General features: G+C 47.9%; 1 protein-coding gene across 2 annotated transcripts in view; it reads left to right on the forward strand.

The window, feature by feature from the left end:
• CCDC6 (coiled-coil domain containing 6) overlaps positions 1-3,261 on the forward strand; it is a 75,421-nt gene extending 72,160 nt beyond the window's left edge. For both annotated transcript variants that reach the window (XM_065408756.1, XM_065408757.1), the window contains one exon: positions 1,868-3,261. In XM_065408756.1, coding sequence (XP_065264828.1) covers positions 1,868-2,059 — 192 coding nt within the window. In that variant the 3' untranslated portion in view covers positions 2,060-3,261. The remainder of the gene's footprint in view (positions 1-1,867) is intronic.
• The last annotated feature ends 7,245 nt before the right edge of the window (positions 3,262-10,506 follow it).

The raw sequence follows: 10,506 nt of genomic DNA on the forward strand, positions 1-10,506 counted from the left end.
CTTAAAGATCTGACTTAATATACAATTGTTACTGTTACTATTTGGGTCATAGCTGCTGCAATTTTGAAGACATTTTGGTTTGTCTTAGGGCTGGTCTACACTGGGGGGGGATCGAGAATAGCGTAGCTGAAGTCGACGTATCTTAGATCGATTTACCTCGCATCCTCACAGCGCGGGATCAACGGCCGCAGCTCCCCTGTCGACTCCGCTTCCGCCTCTCGCTCTGGTGGAGTTCCGGAGTCGACGGGGAGCGCGTTCGGGAATTGATTTATCGTGTCTAGACGAGACGCGATAAATCGATCCCCGATAGATCGATTACTACCCACGATCTGGCGGGTAGTGAAGACGTACCCTTACATTTTTATATTGCTAATTTTACAATAGTGCTTCCTCTACTCTGAAAAAATATCAGTATAGTAGATGTCAGATCTTGCTTTGAAGAATATTTTCACATTTTATTGTACTTGCAAAAGGGCGAGCTGAAGACCATTACAAATCTGCAGTTTCTTTGGAGACAGTTCTGTTAGCCACTGTTTATTTGCAAGAGCCCAAAGGGGATGTAGTCACCATTTTTATAATGCTTGCCTCGTAAAGAACAGCTTGATTTGTGCTGCCATATGACTTCATTTTCAGATATGAGCTTTTTACAGTCATTTGGAATTTTCCTATACCAGTTTAGGTATGCACTTTTTAACTCCATGTGCTGATAATGTTAAGTTGTGCTTATTAGCACCTGCTGCTATGCTTTGTTCAGTCATAGATAGTTATTGTATCTGAGCTTCTTCCTCTATTCTTTTTTCTAGGTACCTATTTGCCATTAAGTGTTTCCAGGGCTACACTTAGGAAGGAATAATCAATTGCACAAATACAATATGAGAAAAGATTGCCTAGGCAGGAGTAATGCAGACAAGGATCAGGGGTTTATAGTGGATCACAAGCTAAACATGGGCCAACAGTGTAATGCTGTTGCAAAAAAAGCAAATATCATTCTGGGATCTATTAGCAAAAGTGTTGTAAGCAAGTAATTGTTCCCCTCTACTCAGCACTCAGGCTTCAACTGGAGAATACGCCCAGTTCTGGGAACCACACTTCAGAAAAGATGTGGACAAGTTGGAGAAAGTCCAGAGGAGAGCAACAAAAATGATTAAAGGACTAGAAAATGTGACCTATGAGGAAGAATAGAAAAAACTGGGTTTCTTTAGTCTGGAGAGGAGAAGACTGAGGGGGAACATAAGAGTCTTCAGTTACATAAAAGGTTGTTATAAAGAGGAGGGTGATAAATTGTTCTTAACCACTGAGGCCAGGACAACAAGCAATGGGCTTAAATTGCAGCAAGGGAGGCTTAGGTTGGACATTGGGAAAAACTTCCTAGCTTTCAGGGTAGTTAAGCACTGGAACAAATTACCTAGGGAGGTTGTGGAATCTCCATCATCCGAGGTTTTTTAAGAACAGGTTACACAGACATGGGGCAGGGATGATCTAGATAATGCTTGATCCTGCCTCAGTGCAGGGGACTGGACTAGATGACCTATTGCGATCCCTTCCAGTCCTACATTTCTATTTTTTATTTTTCCCGTATTGGCTTAGAGGAGTGGGCACTTTCTTGATCTCAAAAATGGTTCCAGTGTGCTATGCTAGTGCATTTCAAAGTTAGGTCAAATTCAGAATTTGTCTTGATAACTATTTACCTAAATCTGTATTGTGATCCTTTTTAATATTTTGGACTTGATCCTTCAATTTAATTTGGTATTTTGAATTTTGCCTTTAAACAATGTGTTAATGTGTCTGTAAGAGGACTTCTTGATATCAGCGAAAGCGTCTTAGAAATGTATACATGTTCAACATAATTTCAATATTTGTTCTGCAGAGGCCTTCACCACGAAGAAGTAACAGCCCTGACAAATTTAAACGTCCCACTCCTCCTCCTTCTCCAAACACGCAGACCCCAGTCCAGCCACCTCCTCCACCTCCACCACCACCTGTGCAGCCTACAGTCCAATCAACAGCATCGCAGTCAGCCACTTTTCAGCATTCAGTGCATCCCTCCTCTCAGCCTTAGTGCATGTGCTCAGCAGTCTGTATTCAGAGTTGGACTCATAACATGGAGCAGTTTACTAAAAGCCAAAGGCTTACCTGGCATATTTGGATTTGACTTTCTTGCACTGAGGTTATATAGGCTTCACTGTTAATTGTGTTGTAAACATTTGTCTAAAAATGCAGCCAGTGTTGTGGGTCTACAACACTAACTTAACAAAATTTTCCATCAGTGTTTACTTGAACTACATGTATGTCCATTCTCTGGCTGGGACATTTGCTACTCTCTTTAGTAACACGGCATTATGTCGTTTTGCTTGGCTCCAAAGCTTCATTTTCCTGGCTTTTAGGTTTGTAAAATTAAAGGGATATCTTTTTATATTCTTTTCATGACAATTTGCATAAAATTACAGGCATGATGGGCTATATTATAAATTCCTAAATATTAACAGTGTTTACCAAGCATACGGTAAATCAGCACTACATTTCAGTAATCTGAAGATACAGCTTTTAGTGCAAAAGTGAAAGTCAGACACGTTAATCAGTGCCCAAGACTATACTCTTATTGTATCACCTAATAAATACGCTTAATACAGGTTCAGTATTCAGCACACATGACACATTCATACTTTTTCCTGTTTTAAAAAAAAACAAACCAAAACCTCAAATGTATGGTGCGGTCTGAAGTTAAATGTGCGGAATCTAACTTGTCAAAGTATATGGAATGTACAAGTCATGACCTTAAAATTTGATTGTCTGATTTATCATTTATGTTAACTTGTAAGCTGTCCATACTGTGTGTTCTGTCACAATGAACTTCTATAAGTGTGGCCCTGCCAACAAGTTACTGGTGGCTGATTAAAGTGTGCTCTTTGATTTCTGCTGCAGAAGGCAATGTGATTGTAGAGAACAGCTGATTTTTTTTTCTTGTTGAAATATATTAATTGTGATTTCCCCTAAAACAAAGTTTGAACAACTATTTTAAATGTTCAAAAGACTATTAGAGAATATGGTATAAGATGAATATTATAGGAATATATTGGCATAACAGCCAAAAATGTTGTATTGCTTGGTAGAAACAGAACAGAGTACAGAGAAAGTAGCACAACATGGCACTAATGAATGCTTATTTAGCAGCCTAAGCCGGTACAATGTATAAAGAAGTGTATTCTGAATACATCTTTCCATTCATTTAGCACAAATAAATTGTTTGGTTTCACTTTGCAGTGGAACAAAGTGTCACTTTTTTCTTTGATACTAGCATCTTACCTAGTTTTATTTTTAAGTTCCTATTGGCTAGGTTTATATAATATTGATATTTTTAAGTGGTTTACCTCATATATTAGCATATGTGGGCCATGGAAAACATAATTAGAAAATGTTTATTTGAGAATATGTATCTGGTTCTAATGAGAACAGAACATTACGTACCTTATTTGTTTACAAAAGCTTTTTGACACACCTAACATTTCATTGAGCATGTTCTTAAGAAGGAAATATAGAAATTTGGATATTTACAAACACTTGTACATACATTTTCATATTTGCCATTCAACAACTATGTAAGAATTGCAGGGTGAAAATGGTCATCAATGATAGCAATCAAAATATCAAGTTAAAATAGTGTTTTAAAATGTTCAGATAAGGTCAGAGCAAAAGTGGAATTTCATCAATATAGCTATGTAGTTTCAGATCTTAAAAAGAGTTCAGAAAAATGTGTGTATATATAGTATGTTACACTTGTTAAGCCAACATGAGATCAAGTGCATTATTAAATTCCACAAGCTAGGTTGCAACTTTCTGGTAAAATGTCATTGTCAATGTTGTGACAGGCCTAAAAACTGACCTATGCTCCCATCTGGAAATTTTCAACTTTGTTTCTTTTTCTAACCACCTTTTCAACCCACCTTCTCCCTTCCAGTCATGAAGCTCAGTAAACTGCTTGTATACAAATTGTCTGACATAGAAAATGCTCACGGTTTTAAGTCTCAGTTGTGAGCATTTTATTAACTAAAACTTCTGAAGGAGTTGCAGGATTGTATTGGAAAAATTACAGAAAGTCAAAAGTTATAGTCCTGATGGGACTATATGTAGATTTCACACTGTTTGTGTTTTTTGTAAATATAACAAATAGAAAAAATATATATTCGTACAAATAAGATTCCTGCTCGTGTATGTCACTGATTATTTAAAACATAGTGCCCACCTTTCTAAAGTGCTTGGAGACTCTTGGACAAAAGGTGCTAAATAAGTGCAAGCTAGTACTAGTGGTAGTGTAAAAGCTGGCTAAAGAATAAGAGGTCTGTGGTAGTGTTGCTTTAATATCTTCAAAAAAATTAAAATAACCCAGCATAATTTAAATTTGAAGCTTGGTCTAAAATTGAAATTCTGTAATGCAAGGTTTCAGCATTGTTATAAGATATCACATAGAGAACTCTCCCTTATTAGTGTGGGATTTGTTACCAGTTGAAAGCAAAGAACTGCCAAATGTATACTAAACGCTGAAAATGTAACAAGGCACTGAAGTGGCCTTACTTAGCTAATAAGGTTGAACAAACATTCTCTTGAAGACAGAAGTGTTAACTTTTATTTGTAGATTTTTGAATAAGATAAGGACTTGAGCACATCCTTCTAATAAACATCAATGGATTTTCAGTTTTGCTTGTGAATTATAGTCTTCCATGATTCTGCAGCTATGGATTTACCAGGCTACTACTGAATCTTCTGTGGACTAGAGAAATTCACTTAAAAATAAGAGCCAACTTGACCTGAGTCCCTTACATGCTTAGTTTCTTATTTTATCCAGTATACATTCAGGTGGGCTTTTATCTTCATCAGTGGTAATATTTGCCAGTCGCACACTGCATGGCCACTAGTTGTGTAGCATGGTGAAATAGACAACCCAAGATGCTGCCATGTTTGGAGGGAATGGATTGTTCTAAGGGCACATCTTCACTAGCAATGTTAAAGTGCTGCCGCGGCAGCGCTTTAACATGGCTTGTGTAGTCGCGGCATAGCGCTGGGAGAGAGCTCTCCCAGCACTATTAAAAAAACACCTCCACGAGGGGAATAGCTGCCTGCACTAGGAGTGCGGCTCCTGGCGCTGGTGCACAGTCTACACTGGCACTTTACAGCGCTGAAACTTGCAGCGCTCAGGGGGTGTTTTTTCACACCTCTGAGCAAGAAAGTTGCAGCACTGTAAAGTGCCAGTGTAGACAAGCCCTTAGTCATAACATTCCTTGGACAGTATCCTGCCATAGGACTCATGCCTAACCAGAAGGCCACAGAAGCACTTTTCAGTAGTAATTGGTATTTAGGATGTGTGCACAATTCCCTCAAGCTCAGCAGTTAAGGGTATAAAAAGCCCTCTTCCTTCAACTATCCACCAGTTGCTCTCTTTCCATTGCAGGAATGATCACCAAACCATCCTCTCCTTTTTATTTCCCTCCCCTCTTCTCCCCCCCCCCCCCCCAAAAGATAAGCAAGTGCCATTCCATTCTTTGGCAGCTAAATCTTAGGGGAGTCTGGTTCAGGCATGGGAATATCTAAGTAGTCTCTGATATTCCTTTGGAGAGTTCTAGAGTTCATCTCACCGGGGATTTATTCTGTGGAGGTATTTTTGGCTCCATCTGAGTTTACAGGATCAGTAGTTCTTAATTATATAAAATCATTCTCTTGGGAGGAGGAGGTGGGACAGTTCTCAGAGGCACCTCCTCCACCTCATCCTTAGATAAGGTGTTGACTGCTTTCTCCCCTTCTCTGAATGACATTATGGTCTTTCAAAACTTGGTGGGCAGAGGAACAGCTGTGGTTTGTGATTCTTCGAGTGATTGCTCATGTGTATTCCACAGTAGGTGTGCGTGCTCGCCACGTGCACCGGTGCCGGAAGTTTTTCCCTTAGCAGTACCCGTAGTGGGGGAGCCCTGCTGCAACCCCTGGAGTGGTGCCTCTATATTGCGCTATAAGGGGCGCTGTGCGCTCCCCCCACCCTCAGTTCCTTCTTGCCGCCAGTGAAGGTAATCGGAACGTTGTGCTCCAACTTTGTTGTAGCGCCTCTAGCCTTAGTGGTACGATTCTTTGACCGTAGATAGTTTCTCCAGTTAGCGGCCTGGCATGGGGCATGCCCCGTGCCCCAGGCTTCAAGTCGTGTGACTCCTGTCGCAATTCCATGCCCAGAAGTGATCCACATTCTCAGTGTCTTCGCTGTCTGGGTGAGACTCACGTAAGTGAGCATTGCAAAATCTGCAAATCATTCAAGCCTCGGACGAAGCGCGAACGAGATATCCGTCTCCGGGCTCTACTCATGGAGTCGGCATTGGCCCCAGCACCGGCGCGCTGACCTGACCTGGCGCCTGGCATTGCGTCCTCAGTGCAGAGCGAGGGCCCATCTACCAGTCAGCACCGCTCCCGCGCTAAGAAGCAAGGGAAGACCCAGCGGCGCCGAGACAAGGATAGGGGTGAGGCTGGCCCCGAGTTGGGCAGCCCACGATCCCCATCGGGACCTAGACCTCCGACTCACGCTGAGCGGAGTAGTCCAGTCCTGTCCGTGCATGCCTCTCCTCTGGTAAGGATACCGTCGACACCGGAGGCAGCATTGGCAGCGCGTGACATCCTCGTCCTGCCGGTGCCGGGCGCACCGCCCGAGTCAGGCCCCCAGTCCCGAGGGAAACCGCCACTGGGCGCTCACCAACCATCTCCAGCCAGATCCGAGGCTGAGATGCCTGCCCGTTCCGAGGGGCCTTCCCGTAGCCCGCGACAGACCTCTACTCCATCGGCCGGGTTGCCTGAGAGCGAGTCTCCGGAGGCCTCCACTGCCCGGAGGGGCCGCAGGCACCATGATAGAAGGCGTCGACGCTCCTCTTCCAGCCGGAGTGATAGGAGTAGTTCTCAACACCATCAGCACCGCCACTCATATTCGAATGTTCGCCGAGACAGACGCCATACTCGGAGCGCATCCCGACCATCACCGAGGCGTCGTAGCCATGGTTGCCAGAGGGATTCCAGAGACAGTACATCCGACGTATACATGTCGTTGAGATCCAAATCCTGAGGTTGGCGCTGACATGGCCGGGACTGGCCCAGCCGCTCTGTGCGTTCATCGGTGACATCAGCCTTGGCTCCCAGCCGTCCCTCCCCGGGCCGCATTGCCCCTCAAGAGCAAGTGGCTCTGCTAGGACCCCATATGGGCCAGTGGCAAGGGGTGCCCTTGCAAGGACAGTGGTGCCAATGGGCACCGTGGCCCCAAGCGCCCGCACTGGCGAGACCCCGTTCCGTGGCAGGGGCATCCCAGGTCCACTCGGCGTCCACGTCTCGGCACCAAGATCAGTCCTCGGGCACTGAGCCACCGGCACCGCACCGGGCCCGGACGCGGGGTTTGAGCCGACGGTACCACCCGACGCCCTGGAGGCAGCACCGGTCGCCTTGTCGGCACCGGATGAGTCTATAGCTGTGCCGCCCCCTGTCTCTCAGGAGGACTTTAAGGCTCATCAAGAGCTTCTTAGATGGGTGGCCTTGAATCTCCAGCTCCAGGCTGAGGAGATGGAGGAGCCATCGGACACTTTGTTTAATGTCTTGTCCTCCTCAGCACTGGGCCGTGTGGCCTTGCCTCTTCACCAGGGGGTAGCCAATATTTCTACCGGACTTTGGCAGACCCCAGATTCCCTGGCGCCCATTTCTAAGAAGGCAGAGCAGAAGTACTTCGTGCCAGCAAAGGGGCACGAGTACTTGTACACTCACCCAACCCCAAACTTGCTGGTGGTGGAATCCGTTAACCACCGTGAGAGACATGGCCAGCCTGCACCCACCCCCAAGGATAAAGACGCCAGGAGGCTAGACACTTTTGGGAAAAAGGTTTATTCATCGGTGAGCTTCCAGCTCAGGGTGGTGAACCACCGCGCGCTGCTGAGCCGGTATGATTTTAACTTGTGGGGGTCTCTGCCGAAATTCGAGCCTCTTCTCCAAGACAAGGACAAGAGGGAATTCAAAGCTTTAGTCGACGAGGGGGCGGCGGCGGCGAAAGCAGCTCTTCAAGCGGCTTCGGATGCGGCGGACACAGCGGCCACTTTGATGGCCTCGGCTGTTTCCATGCAAAGGGCGTCGTGGCTCTTGCTGTCTGTGGAATCCCACTCCCTCATGCAGGACCTGCCCTTCGATGGGAAAACCCTGTTTGCGGACCAAACAGACACTCGTCTGTATGGGATGAAAGACTCCCGCACCACCCTGCAGCCCCTAGGCCTGTATGTCCCGCCACCCAAGGACAAATCCAGGCCTCAGACCTTGGCTCCCCCAGTTAGGGGCAGATATGAGTCCCCGCCTAAGAGGCCGAGGGAGCAGAGGCGTAGATCCCAGCGCCAGTCCCGTTCGGCCCCACGACCTGGCCCCTCGAAGGGCAAGAGGCAGGAGAAGAGGCGTTTTTGACTCTTTGCGGGGGGCCACCGGGCCTGTTGCCTGGGAAGCCCCCTAGTTAATAAAGTTGGTGTTTGGCAACCGTTTACCTGCCTTCCGAGTGCAGTGGTCCCATATAATGTCTGACCGGTGGGTCCTCAGTACCATCTCCAAGGGGTACATGTTGCAATTCGCCTTGCCCTCTCCCCACCATCCTCCGTCCCGGGAGGTCCCCGGAGACCCAGAGCATGCCCTCCTTCTAAACCTGGGTGCGGTGGAGAGGGTACCTCAGGAATTCCAGGACAAGGCGTTTTAACCCCGGTATTTCCTGATCCCGAAGGCGAAAGGCGGGCTCAGGCCCATCCTTGACCTGCGGTATCTCAACCAGTCTCTGGTCCGTTGCAAGTTCTGTATGGTGTCCCTGTCCTCTTGTTCCATCCCTAGACCCGGGGGATTGGTTCATGGCCCTGGACCTCCAGGATGCATACTTTCACATCCATATTTTCGAGGGTCACAGGCACTTTCTCAGTTTTCTGGTAGGGAAGGACCACTACCAGTTTACGGTCCTTCCCTTTGGCCTCTCTACGGCCCCCAGGGTTTTTACCAAATGCATGGCAGTGGTGGCAGCTCACCTCAGGTGGAACGGGCTGCAAATCTTCCCCTACCTGGATGACTGGTTGCTCAAGGGCAAGTCTCGATCCCAGGTACAGGCCCAGGTGGAATTCCTCCTTGTCACTTGCAACAGTTTAGGCCTAGTGGTAAACAAGGTCAAGTCCATGTTAGTCCCGGCTCAGCACATACACTTCATAGGGGCGCTGTTAGACTCGGTAGCGGCCATGGCCTCTCTTCCCCGAGACAGGTTTGAGACGCCCAAAGGTCTCATAGCTTCAGTCACGGCCTTCCCCGTGATGACGGCAAGGGTGTGCCTTCAACTCTGAGGCCATATGGTGGCACGCATCTCGGTGGTGCGGCATGCCAGACTCGGGATGCAGCCCCTTCAACTTTGGTTGGCCTCCCAATACTCCCAAGCCAGGGATGGCCTGGACAAGGTCGTCATGCTTCCACCCGCCGTGGTGGCCGCCGTGGAGTGGTCCCTCCCGAGCAATATGTTGCAAGGGATCCCCTTCCGAGAGGCCCCTCCCTTGACACATCTGGTGTCAGACGCCTCGGACCTGGGGTGGGGAGCCCACGTGGGGAGCTTTCAGACCAAGGGCAGATGGTCGGCCTTGGAATTGTCCCTGCACATAAATGTCAGGGAACTCAGGGTGGTGCGCCTAGCCTGTATAGCCTTCCACCGGTATCTGCGGGGGAAGATGGTCAGAGTCCTCACAGATAATACGACCGCGATCTATTACATCAACAGGCAAGGGGGCACGAGGTCCTCAGCCTTGTGCCAGGAAGCCCTAGCCCTGTGGGAGTTCTGTATAGCCCACAACATCTCCTTGAGGGCCTTTCACCTACCCGGCACGCGCAATACGCAAGCCGATCGTCTGAGCAGGGTTTTCTCCCAACAGCATGAGTGGTCACTCCATTGGGAGGTTGCCAGGCAGCTCTTCCTAGAGTGGGGCACTCCCCAGGTGGATCTTTTCGCCACCAACCAGAATCACCTCTGCCCTCAGTTCTGCTCCAGGTCGGGAGGGGGCGAAGGAGCGATATCGGACGCGTTCCTGATTCCATGGTCGGGCTGCCTGTTCTACGCCTTCCCGCCCTTCCCCCTGATAGGCAAGGTCCTACAGAAAGTGAAGACAGATGGGGTCAAGGGTTATCCTGATAGCGCTGGATTGGGCCCGTCAACATTGGTACGGGGCCCTCCTACAACTTCTAGTGGCCCCTCTGCGCAGACTGCCGCTCCGACCGGATCTCCTCTCCCAGGAGGGAGGATCCCTCCTCCACCCCGACCTGGGCGCGCTTCACTTGACAGTGTGGCTGCTCTATGGTTAGACGAGGAGGAAGGGAGGTGCTCTGAGGATGTTAGGCAAGTCCTGCTGGAGAGCAGGAAGCTGTCCACACGATGAACCTACCTGTCCAAATGGTATCGTTTCTCCACGTGGACGAGGGGCTCCTCCCCCTCATCCGTGTCGCTCCAGC

Source organism: Emys orbicularis, chromosome 7 (genome assembly GCF_028017835.1).
Source record: "Emys orbicularis isolate rEmyOrb1 chromosome 7, rEmyOrb1.hap1, whole genome shotgun sequence".
NCBI classification, from domain to species: Eukaryota; Metazoa; Chordata; order Testudines; family Emydidae; genus Emys; species Emys orbicularis.